Below are 18,831 nucleotides of genomic sequence, written 5' to 3'. Positions count from 1 at the left end.
TATTAATAATTCATAATGCCAATTTGCGTAAAGAAAAGGGGACAACTCAGCTGTGGCTTCAATGGACAGAATAAAAAAAATTATAAAATTGAAGAGAACTATTAGCAGATTGTTATTTATTTATTGCAGGCAGTTAGTTAGCCTTATTTAGAAAAGAATCTATTCCATTAGATTAGGGGTTTGTTAGTTTGTTAGCCTAGTCTATTAGTTTGTTAGACTGATGTATGTATATATATTCCACCCAAAGCTAATAGAGATGGAGCGGAAAATCATTTTTCAGTATCAATTTCGGTTTCAACATGGTATCAGAAGAATTTCTCATACTTCTCTGCGTTCTTCTCTGATCTTCTTCCCTCTTTCTCGAACTTTCTTTTCCCCTTTCACTTTCCCTCTCTTCTCGAACCTTCTTCTATTTCTTCTCTTCTCTCCAACCTTCAATTTTCTTTCTGCAATGGCGGCAATCGATGAAGCCGATCCTTTTCTGCTCCATTCCTCCGATCAACCGAACCTTGCCTTGGTCTCGCAAGTGCTCACCGGTGACAATTATCCTTCATGGAAGAGATCGATGGAAATGGCGCTCAATGGCAAAAACAAACCTGGATTCGTTGACGGCACGATTCCGCCGCCTGAGGAAGGTGCGTCTCACACTTCCAAGCTCCGCTGGCGTCATCTGAACGACATCGTCAGCACCTGGATTCTCAACTCTGTCTCCAAGGAGATCGCATCGAGCTTGATCTTTGCTGGTTCTGCTCATGAGATTTGGATAGATCTAGGTCACCGATTTCAGCAAAAGAACGGTCCTCGAATCTATGAACTGCGAAAAGAGTTAATCAATCTGAAACAGGATTCTCTCTCTGTCTCTCAGTTTTTTACTAAGCTGAAGTGTGTGTGGGAGGAATTATGCCATTTTCGACCTTCAGTACGCTGTAATTGTGGTGGTGCTCGTGAATTTTTAGCTCATGCTGATGAGGAATATGTTCTTGTCTTCTTGATGGGGTTGAATGATGTGTACCATCAAGTTAGGAGCCAAATTCTGTTGATGAAGCCTTTGCCTAGCATCTCAGAAGTTTTCTCGCTAATCGTTCAAGAAGAGCGGCAACGAGGACTGACTCTTGCTCCTCCAACAAGCAATGAGACGCAACTGGCTTTTGCCGTGAAGAACACACAGTATAACTCCAAGATCCGTCCAGGAAAGAAAGATAAGCCGCTCTATGCTCACTGCGGTTTACTCGGCCACACCAAGGATAAATGCTACAAGTTACATGGTTATCCACCTAATTACAAGAAGCAAAGTCCAGCCACAGTTCGGGTCAATCATGTGGACACAAGTCAGGACATTCCTCTTCAACTCACTTCTCAACAGTATCAACAATTAATATCACTCCTATCTACACAAGTTCCATCCACAATGCCCCCTATTATCACTGCTGAAGCTTCAAGCGCAGGGGAAGGTAAACTTTTCTCTGCTGCTTTAATTTCTGCACTTGGAGTTAAATCATGGATCTTAGATTCTGGCGCTACTTGTCATGTGACCTGTACTTTGGACAATTTCAAACCTTCAATTTGGTTTGCAAATAAGTTTGTGGTTCTGCCTGATCATACTCGCATACCTGTGCTTGCTTCTGGTTCTGTTTCCTTATCTCAAACCCTCACACTCACTGAAGTTTTGTATGTGCCTTCATTCAAAATTAACCTGATTTCAGTGAGTTCTTTGTTGTTAAAGCAGCATTTTTATATTCTTCTTTCTGATGTTGGTTTTGTGATTCAGGACCACCTGAACTCCAAGATGATTGGGAGAGGTGAATTGAAACACGGATTGTATGTTTACACACACACACCAGTTGTCAATGTTAATGAACCTACATGTAGTAGTGCCGATTGTGCCAATACGTTAGTCATTTCTGATTCTTGTAATGCAATAAGTGCAAAATTGTGGCACCATAGATTAGGCCACCTTTCTTTCCCTGTTTTGCAACATTTGCCCTTGAATTGTAATTCTTCATCTTCTAATAAAAATTTCCTTTGTGACATATGCCCTTTGTCCAAGCAAAAACGGTTGCCATTTGTTTCCAACAATAATCAGGAGTCCGAATGCTTCTCATTGATACACTGCGATACTTGGGGTCCTTATCATGTTGCTACGCATTTGGGGGAGCGATATTTTCTCACTTTGGTAGATGATCATAGTCGATATACCTGGATTTATTTGTTGAAAGCCAAATCTAAAGCTACGACCATCATTAAAGAATTTTTTGCCATGGTTCACACTCAGTTTGGCGCTGTGATTAAGAAGATTCGGTCTGACAATGCACCTGAGTTATCTCTTACTGATTTCCTAAAATCAAAAGGTTCTCTTCACCAATTCAGTTGTGTTGAGCGACCACAACAAAACTCGGTGGTGGAACGGAAGCATCAACACCTTTTGAATGTGGCAAGGAGCTTGTATTATCAATCCGGTGTCCCAATTTATTTCTGGGGTGAATGTATTGCTACTGCAGCCTTTTTGATCAATAGATCTCCCTCCTCTACTCTTGGCTGGAAGTCCCCTTATCAATTACTTTACAATAAGGCACCCGCATATGAAGACTTGAAGGTGTTCGGATGCCTTGCCTATGCTTCGACTTTACCTTCCTCTAGGAACAAGTTCTCACCAAGAGCCATTCCAGCAGTTTTTCTTGGCTACCCACGAGGTTACAAAGGGTACAAACTCTATGATCTCAAGAATAGAAAGTTCTTTATTTCAAGGGATGTGATTTTTCATGAATTGAATTTTCCCTTCAAACTTGGCAGCACTTATTCTTCCTTACCTGATCCTTTTGATGATCATGTCCTTCCTAAGCCAATTGAAGTTTCCTTAATACACCTCAACACATTGCTCCGGCCACACCTGTCCCTATTGTGACACAGCCACGAGCTGAGAACCCACAGCCGTTGAGAAGAAGTCAGCGACTCCATAGGGTACCTACCTATCTTACAGACTACCATTGCAATAATGTGGTGAAGCCTTTGGCGATGGTGCATTTTTGTTCTTACGAGAGATTGAGTCCAGCATATAAGGATTATTGTATGCAAGTTTCCGATTTTTATGAACCCCAATTTTATCACCAAGCTGCCAAGTATCCTCAATGGCAACAGGCTATGGCTGAGGAATTACAAGCTATGGAGAATAACCGTACATGGGAGGTAGTTTCGCTTCCGATCGGAAAACATTGTATTAGTTGTCGATGGGTATATAAGGTGAAGCGCAAACAAGATGGGTCAGTTGATAGATGCAAGGCTCGTTTAGTTGCTAGAGGAAACACTCAACAAGCTGGTGTAGACTATAAGGATACTTTTTCACCCGTTGCCAAACTCACCACTGTTCGTTTACTCCTTGCTGTTGCTGCTGTGAAGAATTGGAAATTGTTGCAGCTAGACATTAATAATGCCTTCTTGAATGGTGATCTTGATGAGGAGGTGTATATGCAACTACCTCAGGGATATGCCAGCAAGGGGGAGCAGGGGGAGAAGTTTGTATGCAAACTAAACAGGTCAATTTATGGCTTAAGACAAGCTTCGAGGCAATGGTTTACCAAGTTCTCCACTGCTTTACTTGGTGCTGGTTTTACTCAGTCCAAATCAGATTATTCTCTATTTCATAGAGGAACAGGTGATTCACTTGTTATGGTGCTTGTATATGTCGACGACATCATTGTTGCTAGTAAACTTGGTGATATGGTTGCCCAAACTCAGCAAACTTTGCAGGGTCTTTTCAAACTCAAGGTGCTTGGCCCCTTAAAGTACTTCCTTGGATTGGAGATAGCAAAATCTAAGGAAGGCATTTGTTTGTCTCAACGAAATTACACCCTTTCTTTGCTTGAAGACACTGGTTTTTCGGATTGTAAACCTGCCTCTGTACCCTTGGATCCAAACATAAAACTTACTGCCACTGATGGGGATTTGCTCGAGGATGCGGGACAATATAGGAGGTTGATTGGCAGGTTGCTTTACCTCACTATTTCAAGACCGGATATTTGCTTTGCTGTGAACAAACTGAGCCAATACATGTCTTCTCCTCGCACTACCCATTTGGATGCTGTCTATCATGTTTTGAGGTATTTGAAGGCTGCACCTGGGCAGGGCTTGCTTTTTTTGGTTTCTTCCCCTTTATCGGTCAAGGCATATGGGGATGCTGATTGGGGAAGCTGTACCGAAACCAGACGATCCACTACCGGCTATTGCGTCTTCCTTGGCGATTCTCTAATCTCATGGAAGTCGAAGAAACAAGACACCGTTTCGAGGTCCACGGCTGAGGCAGAGTATCGAGCACTTGCCAATGTCACTGCTGAAGTTGTGTGGATTATGCGGCTGCTTCAGGACTTTGAGATACAAGTTGATCCGCCTTTCATTTTCTGTGACAGCAAAGCCGCAATCCACATTGTAGAGAATCCCACCTTCCATGAGCGTACCAAGCATATCGAAATGGATTGTCACTTTGCTCGAAAACGTGTACAGGACGGTACCGTGAAGCTGGTGCATGTGAAGTCAGGACATCAGCTTGCTGATGTTTTAACAAAAGCTGTACAGCCTACCTTGTTTAAGAACTTGATCAGCAAGTTGGGAATCATTAACATTTTTTCACCAACTTGAGGGGGAGTATTAGCAGATTGTTATTTATTTACTGCAGGCAGTTAGTTAGCCTTATTTAGAGAAGAATCTATTCCATTAGATTAGGGGTTTGTTAGTTTGTTAGCCTAGTCTATTAGTTTGTTAGACTGATGTATGTATATATATTCCACCCAAAGCTAATAGAGATGGAGCAGAAAATCATTTTTCAGTATCAATTTCGGTTTCAACAAGAACATTTATATGTTGCATGGCGGTGATTTAGATTTAATAAATTGATGATAATACTCGAATTTCCAAAGCTACACTTGTAATTCCAAATCATTATTTCTGAAGCCTTCTATGGAAAAACAAATTAGCATAAGATCAATGAAGGAAACAAATTCAACACTACCAACAGAAATAATGGAAGGGAAAGTTTGACGAAAAGAACTACTAAAAGGGTCAATTTCAATTTTTAGGATTCGATACTTTACTTTGGCCAAATAATAGATACTCATTTTTTATGCCGTAAGAAAAATAAAGGGTGCTAATGGCTAAAAGATAAACGAATATATAAGTTGAAATTTGGATAAAAGGCCATCATGAAATTTAAAATCTACTGCCATATGAAAATCTAGAAGAGCAGTAGAAATGAAGATAAAATAGAATACAAGATATTGAAACCATGATTATGCAAGCACACAACAAAATGAAAAGAAAAGAAAACAATGAATAAGCAGGTATATAAATAGACACAATGATTTTCGCAAATCTACAAATGAAGATAATCATTGTATTGGGTTTATTGAGTTCTGTAATTTGAAAGACAAATAAGATAAAATACAAGGTGGATACTACAATGAAGATTTTATAATTATCTTTATGTGAATATATTTCTTTTTGATCCTTACATGATGGATTGTATGGTTAGATTTTGATATTTAAAAAAGTGTTATTTTTATTTAAAATGTAGCTAAATAAATAAACCACACTTTTAAACAAAGTATCTTCATGAGAAGATATTTTTGCTATCTTCATTTGAGTAGTTACCAAAATACAATATAAATTGAAAACTATGATTATGCAAATACACAACAAAAAGAAAAGAAAAGAATCAATAAGCAGTGTATAAACTAAAAACGACCAAACTTTAAATGGGGAACATGTGCTATCTTGTGCCAATCCTCCCCTGTTCCTTTCTCACATCGCTTTTCCAACACTGGGCAGTTTTTAATAGTCAAAGATTGAAGTGAAGTTAAGTGCCGAACGCCATCAGGCAAGGATTCCAAAACCTCACAGTTATGAATTGACAAATGTCGAAGTGAAGATAAGCCTTCCCAACCCTGTTCTGGTAAACACTCCAGCTTACTACAGTCTTGGATGCTTAGACCAGACAAAGCAGTGAGGTTTGTGATATCAGATGGCAGTTCCTTCACTTCACTGAAAGAATCTATCTCCAGAGTTGCAAGAGAGGTCATGTTGCTCATCATTCCTTCTGGGAAGTAAGACGCTTGATCACTATAACGAAGATGAAGTTGGTTAAGAGCGTTGAGATTAGAGATTGACTTCAGTTGCTCATTGCTACATCTCCAAACAGTGAGGTCCTTAACACTTGGAAGGCACGGCAATTGCAGTTTAGGGCATTTATAGACGTAGAGGACAGAAAGAGAGGGGAACATGTGTGTTGTTTCCCGTTTCATCAACCGCTCCACGTTTGGCAATCTCTCCACATGCAATTCCTCCAAAGATGGGAACGGCATTGCTTCAACACCATCATAACTTTCATCTTCCTCAATGTACTGCACATCATCCATGCCACTTACCTCAAGCTTCTTCAAAAATGGAAGTTTTCCCACTGGAGGAAGATGCTTGCACTTTCCACAATTCACAAGTCGAAGAGAAACTAAATTGTGGGTGGCAGAATTGTTTTCCATCCAAGTTGGCCAATGCATTCCCTCGTAGCCTTGTATCGTCAACAGCTTGAGTGTGGAGTGAGGTTGAAGCGCTTCAAGTACTTCTTCTGCTCTAACAATCGATTTCATCTTACCACTACTTCTGGACCATGACAAGCTTAATTCTTGAAGGTCTTGTTTATCCTTCAAATTGGCATCTTCAGTTTCAGATATACTCCCAACATTTCCTAGGCCTGAGATGCTTAACTTTCCTCCCAGGTTCAAAGCACGTAGCTCTGCTAAACTATGCCCTTTCTTTGATTTTACAATGTATACACTTAGTGTTCTCAGATCACGTAATTTGTGAGAAAAGGGCATTTATCAATGATAAGATGTCGGAGATTTCGCATCCTTGTCAAGTGTTTCGTTATACGGCAAAGATTCCACAATTCTTTTAGTTTCAAGATTTCCAATCTAGGCAAATTGCAAATACTAGCAGGCAAGATCTTTATACCCAAACGACAAAGCTCCAAATACCTCAAGCAACTTAAACTCCCCAAAGATGGTATCTTTCTACCATATATGCACAAAACCCGAAGAGAATTATTTGTTGGAATCAATCTAGAACTGAAAGGAAATCCGTATGAATTCAATTGATACAATGTCCGCAAGGATTCAGCTTTCTCAAAGGCTCTCTCCTTGAATTGTTTTTTATGAATGCCGTGAAAAACAATATGATGGGGGTTTCTTGAAAAATCATTAAGGTTTTGTTTCTCCAAGCATATACACTCTTGCTCTGAAATTGATTGCGCAAGATCATGAACTAAATCATGCATCTTGAAATAAATCTCCCCAGAAAAATCATCACTCCTCACATCTTGGAAAAGTGATTTTTGGTGTAATTCGTTCCAAACCATGTTGCCAACCTCTTCTACCTCCAAATTCCGCCGGGATGAAATAAATCCATTACCCATCCAAAGATAAATCAATTCTTGCTTCTTAATTTCTTTATCTTTGGGAAATATGGCACAGAAAGCAAAACACTGCTTTAGAGTTGGCGTTAAACAAGAGTAGCTTAATCTCAAGACAGCCATAATATCATTCTCATCTGGTAAACTCCAAACCTCACTTTTCTGAACTTCAACCCATTCTTTTTCCGTGCTTCTGGATTGCATCACACCTCCTAATGCCAGTGCTGCAAGAGGTGATCCTCCACATTTCTTGACGATCTCCTTCCCTATTGCAACAAACTCTTCACGCTCTTCTCTGTCAGCTCCAAATGCGCGCAGTTTAAACAACAACCAACAATCATCTTCAGATAGACCGCCCAAATGATGAGCTTGGCATGTTCCCATAATTGTTGCAACATGATTATCGCGAGTGGATACTAAAATGGATGAGCCTTTAGATCCACAAGACAAAACCGATCTTAACTTATCCCATTTGTCTTGGGTTAATCCCAATTCCATTTCTTGGCTTCTTTTCCATACATCATCTAAAACCAACAAATACTTTTTAGTTTGTAGCAATTGTTTCACTTTTTCCTCCATTACTTCTAAATCCATGACCTCAGACTTATCCTTTTTGACAGCTTCTAAAATGGAACGCAAAATACTCTTGATAGTGAAATTCTCAGAAACACACACCCAAATCTTCAAATCAAAATTGTTACCTACTTCTGGATCGTTGTAAACCAGCTGGACAAGCGTTGTTTTCCCAAGACCACCTAAGCCAACAATAGGATAGACGGAAAGGAACTCGGAGCTTCGTGATGGGCTAAGAAGAAACTCCACAACTCTCCCTTTATCTTCATCTCGTCCGTACACTTGAGGGACGGTGATAGTTGAGCTAGTTTGGCGCCATTCAACTACTTCACTTGGCCTCTCCCTCACACCTTGTCTAAGATCAAAGTTGCTCCTAGCTTGAGCAATTCGATCCAACCTCCCTATTATCTCATTCAGCTTCTGTCCAAGCTGACGACGATGAATCACCTTCTTTGGATTCAAAGAAGTTAAGCACCCAAGTTGAGAGGATTCTATTGGCAACTGATCAAGGATATCATCCAGCACATACATTGCATCTTTAAGCTGCTGCAGCCACACCTTGAGAGGACGATTTGACCATTGTTTCTGCTCGGCATCATCAAGAACAGCTTTGATTAGTTGTAAAGTTCGTGATAGGTCTTCAGCCTTTTCCTTGATTCCAGAGAAGGCTGCAAATTCAGTCTGGACAAAAGGGATCAAGTTCTCCAGCACAATTCCAAGCAAGGCCTCCGCCATTTTCAGAAATGCAACAAATGAAGAAAGGAAGACAAAGATGAGAGATTGGTTTTGCTTTGATGAGTGCAGATGGGTCTAGGAAAGAGTGTGCAAGTAAATGAAGTAATGGAAACTGACTCAATATAGAGAGTTCATTCTTTGTTACAAAAGAAACGTTTTTGGGCCATTTTGAGTCATGTGGCACGTGATGCCTTTACCAATCTACGATGTAATATTCCAGAGGAAGAAGTAAACAATTATTAAATTGTTAATTCCAAGACTAAATCACTAAACAAATATTAATTTCAAGACTAGACGATGATCATTACTCAACAACAATATATCAATTGCAACTTGTTTTAATGGAATCCAAAGTGATTTCACGGACTAAGCACCGTTAAAATGACTAAGATAACTCATTCACTTTGTTAACTAATAAGGTGACTATTAATAAAACTTTTTTTTGTTAAATTCTATCGTACCCTCTCTAAAATAAAGGATAAATTATTTCTTGTGATATATATATATTGAAAGTGATTCATTATTTTTATCTTTACGAATACAATTAATGCACTCGAAGGTAGAAAAGAGTTTATGGTTAATAATGATAGAAGTCATAAAGACATTTGAAAAGATTCTTCAAATCCTCAAGTCATAAACTCAATTAAAGACATTGTTGTTGATGATGTCAAATATACAAATTTCAAGGGACGATAGATTTGGATCCTCATGAGATTAAAGACATTATTATCGATGAGGTGGAGATCAAGTCGAATTCAATTGCAGACAACAGAATTTGCAAGATGAGGTAATTAACAATTATGCACAAGAATTTAATTACTTTCACGGGACAAAAGTTTTGCGGATAGTGAACTTCGAAGATGTTATCACCATACAGAAGAGAATGGAGGAGGCGCAGTGGGTGTACGCTGAAGTTGGGAAGGAGTGGCGCCTATGTAGCAGAGATTTTTCGTACTTCGGTAGCACAAATATTGCCACATGTAATGAGCTGAATACGTACTTGCACCTTGTTGATGGATTTGTAAGTTCATCGCAAAGATTTCTTCGGTGCTAACAGCCACCTCCACCACTATAGACTAATGGTAGTACGGTACTAAACTAAATTTAAATAATTATAAAAGAGAGAAAGGAAAGTAGAGAATATATACCTAATTATTATGGTTAATACTTAATATTCAACTTAATTATAATTATAAGCACTATATATATCAAGGGATAATTTATCCTTTATTTTAGAAAGGGTATAGTAACATTCACCTTTTTTTTATTATGTTATAATCTATAAAATAAAAAAAAATAAAATATTAAATTTTATTTAATTTATTTAAAAAAAATCATAGAAAACCATCACAAATATAAATATTTATACAAAGGAGTTAATAAAATATCCAAGGGGGCCTATACTCGTTCCCCTTATTCAGTTTATGCTGTTTAATCAGTAACATATCTCCAACAAGATACGGGTTGGTAAGAAATTAAAAAACAAAGAGTTGCTGAGAAATTAAAAAAATCATTTTTCAATCTTTTAAATAGACTCGGATCTCAAAAAAATTAGATAAATATTTTATTCATCAATAATTTTTTTAATCATGTTAAATATATATTAAAAACTTAAAATTAATTACAAAAATTAATTATTAATATAAAATACATATTGAATAGAAAATATATATTAAAAATAAATTAAATAATATATATATTTATATATAATAATTGATTTTAGTAATTAATTTTAATTTATAAATAATAATTTTTTAAAATTTACTTTTTAGAAACCTTAAAAAATTACATTCGTGTATCATATTTGTTCTTCTATTATTTTAAAAAAAATTTCACATTAATAATATTTTTCAAAATATAATTATTTTATACTAAAATTTATTAAAAATTGATTTCTTTAATATACATATTAAAAATTTGACTACAAATTAACGACATAAAGTTTAATCTTTTTATTCGAAATAATTTTTGAGAATCTCGAAATAATAAAAAAATTTTAAAAGTTTTGAAGGATATTTTCATTGCTGTCTTGTGCCACTCTTATAAGCAGAACATCACTATATTTGTAATACAGATACGTGTCATCGATGGATACGAATAATTTGCAGTAAATTTAGGTGTAATACGAAAATATTTGAGTGTATTATTTAAGAATTTTTAGTGTGTGTATTATTTAAGAATTTTTAGTGTATATGTGCTGATAAGTTATGTATAATTTAAAAGTCTTCCTCTTCCTCCTCCTCATCTTTTGCTGATTCTTTCTTCTTCATTTTTTTATTTCATATTCTCATAATTCTTTTTTAGAGGAAAAAATTAAACAAAGAAGAAAAAAATACATAATGTTGCAAAATCAATAAAGAGAGGAGGAGGAAAAAAATGCAGCAACAACAATAGTAATAAAAAAAACGATGATCAAGATGAAACACGCGAAGAAAAAATGAGGAGAAACGCAAAAGAAAAAGAGAAGAAAAGAAAGAGGAACCAGAGGAAGATCCTGATAAGGAGGAGACAGATGAGCCAAAACAGCAATAATGGAGCGAGAAGATTGAATTGTTTTGATATCTCAATGCCAACTTGCTGCTTGCTACACTTAGCATAGATAGATGATGGTTATTTCATTGTATCAGGGATGTGAGAGCTTTTCTTCAAGTTTTGCTAGCTGCCAATTCTGTTTTATACCCTGATAGTAGTTGTAGTTTATGCAAGTGCTTGATCTCACATCATATTCTCTCCACATACAACAGTTTTGTCTGCCTACTATAAAGTAATATTACATATGGATGGGGTAGGGTAATGATTTTTGTTTCAACTTGATTGCATTATATAATATTCTTTCATTTTGAAAATGGATAGTTCTTGATTTCAAGTATGAGTTGCAGCTTTGATGCTGATTGGATAGTTAGGCTAGCGTTATAACCCCTAAGCTTTCCTCTTTTTTTATATTTTGGATGAAGGGTTTCAGAAATCAGAATCATAACAGGGTGTTTAGAAAAGTTAACTGGGTATAGATATATAGTCGGTTCTGTTATTATTTGAATTTTGATGTTTGGAGTCAACGAATTAACACTAAACACAAATAGTATACAAGCTTGATGATCCCTGCGGGGACTGTCTTGAATAAGTAATCAAATAATGCATTCCAAAACACAAATAATAAAAACCAATGCGAAGTACACACCTTTTTTGGGTCCAAGAAATTCTGATTCAAACTATGATCCCTAGATCACACTCACACACAGACTTATTATGGAAATATGATAACTATTTTTTAGGAGGATGTATCGTATACCATGTTTGAAGAGCAGCGAGAATTAATGCAGCAAGTGCACCCAAGAAGGCAAGCAAAGACCAGGGAGAACTGAAATAAGTACTCCGTGTTTCAGCCAGAAAAGTTCTCCATCCACTCGAGTAATGTTCTTCAATTTGATGCCTGACTTGGATATAATTCTTGCTAAATGAGACAGCATTGCTTGTGTATATTTGATTGAACATTTTAGTGGGCAAGTCATGTCCAATGTCATTAAGGAATTTGGCCAGTTCTTGGTCGCTTTGAAGCAAATTTTGGATAACACCAGCTGATCTAAGCTCCTTGACATCCTCAGCATCATCTACCAAGGAATCCAAGAAAGAAAAGAAACAACAACATTCGAAGCTGTTGCGAAAGTCTGGACACATCTCGTACGCAATCAAGTTTCGAAAAAAGTAAGGCGTGACATCGTCGTATACCCACAAAGGAAGTGTCAATTCTCCACTAAACCATCTCGAGGTAAAAGTGATGTTATGCCACTTCCATGGATCACTCTTGTTTGCCTTTACCCGAATCCCTGATTTTTTGAGATCACGTATGTTCTTGTAAGTTTGCCAAACTAGGGAGGAATGAGGAGGAGGAGGAGGAGGCATCTGATTTCCACCGTTTTGGTTTGGGATATTCTGTCCAATCTCTGTTTGAAGGTAGAATGAGCGAACAAAATCAAGTATATGATTTCTTGTAGGCGTATAGGTGATTGTGATCGTTGTCCTTCCACTCCGCTTTTCTTCACCCATGCTCATAAAATTGATCAGTAAATAGTCCAAGTCAGCACCTTGTGTTTTGCTCAGCAGCTGCAGCAATTTTATTGGAAGTTGATTTTCCAGCAATTCAATATCTCTCCAAGTATGCATCAGCTGATCAAGCTTTAGCTTCAGTTCTTCTGGACGCTGAACATCAACGTGGTCCATGTAATAGAGCAAAGAGCATCCATCCTCAAACAGCATCCAAATCAGTTCTTCATCTCTATACCCTTCAATTACATCCTCAGCAAACAGCTCCTTCAGTTCCACAATCTTATATCCTACAACTCCATACAAATAGTTTACTGCTTCTTGCTTGTTACCATTACAAGGACCTACTTCTTTACTGTATTCTTCAATGTAGAGAGATGCCCATTGAGATTTCAAGTGTTGACCTTGTTGCTTCAGATTTTCGTTGCGATGATGAATGGGACCAAATGATATCATTTTGGGTATACAATACTCGTAGAAGCTGGTTTTTTGACGCCAAAAAAGAGGAACTCTTTGAATCTTGGGAGTTGAAGAAATTTGATTATGATGATCAAATGTTTGATTCAGTAGTTGGGCAAGCGTTGCTTCCCTTGCCACCTTTGCATCCTCTGCCATTGCAGATGATACAACAACTCCTGAGGTTATTTAATTTGTATGCTGCTCACTGCTCGCTACCACAAACAAAAAATCAACATTTATTAACACTCACTTCAAGTTAGTATTTTTATAATCACTCATCAATCTTTTCAACTCGTGTAATCAAACAGGTAAGGAAGGTGCGTGTGTATATAGTTTAGAAAAAGTTTCATGCATTTCAGAAATCAAAAATGATATTTGTACACCAAAATCAGCCATCAATATATTTGTGTATAAATACATGTGTGGTTTAATTTATTTTTCAATATATATTTGTATTTTAACATGTATTTTATATTGATAGCTGATTTTAGTGACTGATTTTGGTATACATGTAACATTACTCAACAGAAATAACCTATGATGCACGGACACTGACACAGATACGGACACAACACGACACGGGACACGCGGACACATGAATTTTAAAATCTTATAAGACACGATATATATATAGAATATAAAGTATTTTTTAGATAAATTACAATGAATTTTTGATATTTTATTGCTGTTAAAATATAAAATAATTTTTTTGACTATTTTTAATGTCTTTTTTAAACTATATAAACATATTTAAAATATTTTTTGTTTTAATAAATAATAATATGTATTATTTCTAAACTCATTTCAACAATATATGTTAAGAATAAGACTGAACACGCGGACACGTGATGGTATTTAGGTGTATCCAAGTATGTGCGGAGAAAATTTTTTTATTAAGACACGGTTGGAAAAGCCAAGCACGCGTGTCAGACGAGTGTGGATGAGTGTCGTATCTGAAATGTGTCTGACACATGGCAACTCAATGAAGTGTCCGTGCTTCATAAAAAATAACAGTATTCTAGTGACTTTATTCGTTAATTTTAATTATAAAAAATATATATTAATTAAAATTAACATATAAAACTATTAGAATATTAGTATTTCTAAAATATTTTTCCATAGTTTATTAAAGGCTGAATTTTGATGTTCGAAACGTACTTTATTACCAAACTTTTATGTCTAATGTCATCTTCTATTTTGTTAGTATATTATGTGAAATCATGTTTTTTTTTTTTAAAGATAAATATTATTTTATTAATATAAAATAAAAGTGTTTTCATAAGGAAGTACAAAAGAATTGGGTATTCCTATTTATTATCAGTTGTGACTGAAAGACTAAGAGCTTAAAGAAGAGTAAAGTAAGAGTAAAGAAAAAGTAGCATCTATCAGGTATAGTTCACGAGTTCATGCACTAAATTGCTAGCTTCTTTCACTATCTCTGGTGCTGGGCTTATTACCTTCTCAAAAACACACCGATTCCTCGCTTTCCAAGTGCTCCAACACAACGCCGCTATGAGGAGGGTCTTTTGTCTACCGTCGAATTGAGCCACTGCCTAGGATAAGACTCGTTGCCACCAATTGAAAAAAGTTTCTTCTTCTCTCATCCATAGGTCAGGGGTTATTAAGTTTAGGCTCCATATTATTGAAGACAGGGGGCATTGGAACAAAGCATGAGAAATTGATTCAGCCTTCAACATGCATCTTGGACAAGTGGCAGGAGTGGATGCGAACCGGCTGTGAACTTGTTGCAACACCGGAAGCTTTTCATGAAGACTTTTCCATAGAAAAATCTTAATTTTATGTGGTAATTTCAACTCCCAAATGCTATTCCAGACTCTGTTGTGTATGTTCTGGGACCTCAATGAAGTAGGAGAATGAAAGAATCCATAAGCAATTTTGTATCCTGACCCAACTTCATATATACCAGATTTTGTCCAGCACCAATTAACTTCATCCTCCTCCTTTGTTGGTTTGATTGAAAAAATTTTATTGCATATATCAACTGAAAAAATCGACTCAATCAGATTTTTATTCCAACTTCTATCAGGATTTAGTAACGCACTAACGTAATACACTTGCATATTTGGCGGGATTGTGAGTGCATTTTGAGGGACATTAAGGGGCACTGGTGGTGGGAGCCAGGGGTCATGGAAGATGCGAACATTAGTGCCAGAGCCTATTTTCCATAACAAGCCTTTCTCGATCACCTTGCGCCCTTCAAGAATACTTCTCCAACCCCACGACGGTACGCTTCCTATCTCTGCATGTAGGAAATCTGTATATCTGAAATATTTAGCTTTGAGCATTCTTGATATAGTAGAATTAGGGTATTTCATTAGACGCCAACATTGCTTGCCCAATAAAGCCAAATTTTGCACCCTTAGATCCTTGATCCCCAGCCCTCCATCTTTCTTTAGTCTCGTCATTGTGTCCCATTTAATCCAAACCATTCTTCGTTCTGCGCCTTTTTGACCCCACCAAAATTGCGAGAGCATGCTATGAATCTCAGTCAACAGCGTGTCCGGGAGCTTGAAACAAGAGAGTGTATAAATAAAAATCGCCTCCCCCACCGCTCTCAATAGCGTGTGCCTGCCGCCTGATGACAATATACTTCTTTTCCGACCCATAATCCTCTTCTGAACTTTATCCTTGATAGCTCCAAAGGTTGCTTTCTTTGATTTTTGAACTATAGAGGGCAGTCCCAGGTATTTGTCTTGTGCTCCGATATGTTCAATATTTAGTGTCTGAGCAACTGCTAGTCTTGTGTTCTGAGGAGTGTTGTGACTGAAAAAGATAGCCGACTTATTCAAATTGACTTTTTGCCCACTAAAACCCTCATAAGTCTCTAGCAATTCTAGAATGCTTTGGCTTGTATTAGGTGCGCTCTTGCAAAAAATGATTGAATCATCAGCAAACAAAAGGTGATTAATTGTTTGGCATCTCCGATTAACTTGAACTCCTTGAATTAATCTGTTTTGCTCTGCCTTGTGTAGCAAGAAGGAAAGTCCTTCTGCACAAAAAAGAAAGAGATATGGAGATAGGGGGTCACCCTGTCGGATGCCCCTATTTGGCCTAAAATAGCCAAATGGTTGACCTTCCACAACAACAGAGTAAGAAACAGTCGTTACCAATTCCTTAGTCCAGTTAATCCATTTAGCATCAAACCCCAACTTATCCATAATATACCATAAAAAATGCCATTCAACCCTATCATAAGCCTTGCTCATGTCTAGTTTAATAGCCATCTCATGCTCTGCCCCACTTCTCTTATTTTTCAAATAGTGCATACATTCGTGGGTAATTAGAATATTATCTGAAATGAGTCTTCCTTTGAGAAACGCACTCTGATTTGGACTTATAATTTTATTCATAATATCTTGTAATCGGTGCACCATAACTTTAGAAATAATTTTATACATAACTGAAGACAAACTGATCGGTCGTACCTGAGTCATGTCACTGGCATCTGGCACCTTTGGAATCAAACAAATTTGAGTATGATTGAAGCTTTTTAAAATTCTGCCACTGTGAAAGAAACTTCTCACTGCCTTAAAAACGTCACCTCCAACTATATCCCAGAAAAAGTGAAAAAACTTAGCTGTAAACCCGTCATCACCAGGAGCACTCTGAGCATGAACACTAAATGTAGCTCTTTTGACCTCGTCCATAGTTACTGGCCTTTGGAGCCTACGGTTCATGGAAGCTGTAACCTTAGACTCCAAATCCTCTAAGTATGGAGTCGGATCAGCCGAACAAGAAGAAGTAAAAATATCGCAAAAGTAGTCCTCAGCTACCTTTGCAATATCCTCCGGTTTCGATGCAATCTCATTGTCCCTCCCCACTAATCTCCAAATTCTGTTCCTTCGCATCCTTGATTGAAATTTCTGGTGAAAGAATCTAGTATTCTGATCTCCTTCTTTTAGCCACTTGATTCTAGATTTTTCTCGCCAATAGCTCTCTTCTTTCAAATATGCCAGCTCCAACTTCTCTTCCAAACTGGTAACCTCCTCTCCCTCATTGATTCCAGCCACCCGCAACTCCTCTAGTTTAGCTTGAAGGTCCTCAATTTCTTTCCGGGAGTTTGCTTTGTGAGTTTTCTGCCATTGAACTAGTCTATGTCTACAAACTTTCAACTTTTGGGCCAAGGAGAACATAGCCGAGCCTACAACTTCCATTCTCCACACTTCACTGACAATTCTCTTGACATCCTCTTCTCCACACCAACGTTCCTGGTATTTAAACCGCCTTTTACTATGCCAGGATTGAGGTTCAGTTTCCATCAAAATTGGAGCATGATCCGAGCCTGACTCTGTGAGCCTGTGCACCACTGCATTCGGAAACTTCAACTTCCATTCCATCCCAACTAAATAGCGGTCAAACCTCTCCTTCACCAAATCCTCTCCTTGTCTTCGATTTGTCCACGTGAAAGGGTGCCCCACCATTCCAATATCCACCAATTCGTTACTGTCAATAAAATTAGTGAATGTTGCAATGGTGGTTGCTGATTTTTGGCCTCCACCCTCTTTTTCCGCTTGGCTTGTTATAGCATTAAAATCGCCTGCTATTACCACTTTTCCTTCCATGTGTTGGCTCATTGTTATAAGCTCCTCAAACTGTAAGGATCGAATTTGTTCTGAACAACTCAAATGGACACCAATGAACGTCCATACCTCACTGCTTCCGACTTCCTTAATTTCGGCTGCCACAAAAAATTGTCAACTGCTAATAATTTGAACACTGATGCTGTCCTTCCAAGCTAGCACAAGTCCTCCTGCCACTCCTGCCGGGTTAACAATATGCCAGTTTTCGTAGCCGCATACCCGAAGTTTTGCTTCCACCTGTCGAGATTGGTTCTTTGTTTCACTTATAAACACAATCTCGGGGGAGTGGGATTTACAGATCCCTTTTAAGGTGTGAATTGTCAGGGGTCTCCCCAAACCCCGACAATTCCAAACTATAGTTCTCATGGCGCCTTGGTTGCCATTTGTAGGCTGGCACCCTCCACCATCTGTTCAACTGCATTTTCATCCTCTGTTCTTGCTTTCTTTGTAGTTACTTCAGCTATACCACTCATCAACCTTTTTTTGGGTTCACTTTTAGTATCTGACTCTGCAGCACCTTGTCTTGCTAACCTTTTCCACTTCCTACCTTTTTCTGTGGTGAGACACTCCCCAATAGCGAATTGCATAAGCTGCCCTTCATCCTCCTTAGTATTGGACTGACCAGCTATGATAACCTCCATGCATTTTGTTCTAGAATTGGCTGATTGAGGTGACTCAGGTGCTGCCCTGTTACCAGTGTCTTGTGGTTTCAAACTTTGTTTCCCTTCTTGCATTGACATCCCTGCAAATTCTTCCAATAAGCAGTTTAAGACCGGTTTTTTCTTACGTTGAGTGGCCTTATTCTGGTTTTGGGTTGAGTTGTTGAATGTTCTTTCTCCTTCAGAGTAGATTCGCGTTCCCACTTGGCTAGCTTTAACCCATTCGCCAATGTCATCCTCTTTTACCATCTCACTCTCTGTGTCCTTCAGCAGATCATGGCAGTTTTTCACCTCGTGCCCCAATTTTGCGCAA

The 18,831-nt window shown here is 37.7% G+C and overlaps 3 protein-coding genes across 3 annotated transcripts; all 3 read right to left on the bottom strand.

The window, feature by feature from the left end:
• Positions 1 to 5,720: 5,720 nt before the first annotated feature.
• On the bottom strand, positions 5,721 to 6,857 carry LOC140182076 (putative disease resistance protein RGA1). Its single transcript, XM_072228176.1, has one exon. It carries the CDS (start codon positions 6,855 to 6,857, stop codon positions 5,721 to 5,723), a length of 1,137 nt encoding a protein of 378 aa, XP_072084277.1.
• A 3-nt stretch (positions 6,858 to 6,860) lies between these two features.
• Positions 6,861 to 8,758, bottom strand: LOC112779351 (putative disease resistance protein RGA3). Its single transcript, XM_072228175.1, has 2 exons — positions 7,073 to 8,758; positions 6,861 to 6,953 (listed from the first exon to the last, which is right to left on the bottom strand). The coding sequence occupies exons 1-2, from the start codon at positions 8,756 to 8,758 to the stop codon at positions 6,861 to 6,863; spliced, it is 1,779 nt and encodes a 592-aa protein (XP_072084276.1).
• Positions 8,759 to 11,784: 3,026 nt separating this feature from the next.
• On the bottom strand, positions 11,785 to 13,529 carry LOC112776042 (uncharacterized). The gene has a single exon (XM_025819994.3). It carries the CDS (start codon positions 13,412 to 13,414, stop codon positions 12,020 to 12,022), a length of 1,395 nt encoding a protein of 464 aa, XP_025675779.1. The 5' UTR covers positions 13,415 to 13,529; the 3' UTR covers positions 11,785 to 12,019.
• Between the last annotated feature and the right edge of the window lie 5,302 nt (positions 13,530 to 18,831).

The sequence above is a fragment of the Arachis hypogaea genome, chromosome 19 (assembly GCF_003086295.3).
Source record: "Arachis hypogaea cultivar Tifrunner chromosome 19, arahy.Tifrunner.gnm2.J5K5, whole genome shotgun sequence".
Taxonomy (NCBI): domain Eukaryota; kingdom Viridiplantae; phylum Streptophyta; class Magnoliopsida; order Fabales; family Fabaceae; genus Arachis; species Arachis hypogaea.
Note: the sequence above shows the minus strand (reverse complement) of the source record. Positions and strands in the feature narration are given on the sequence as shown.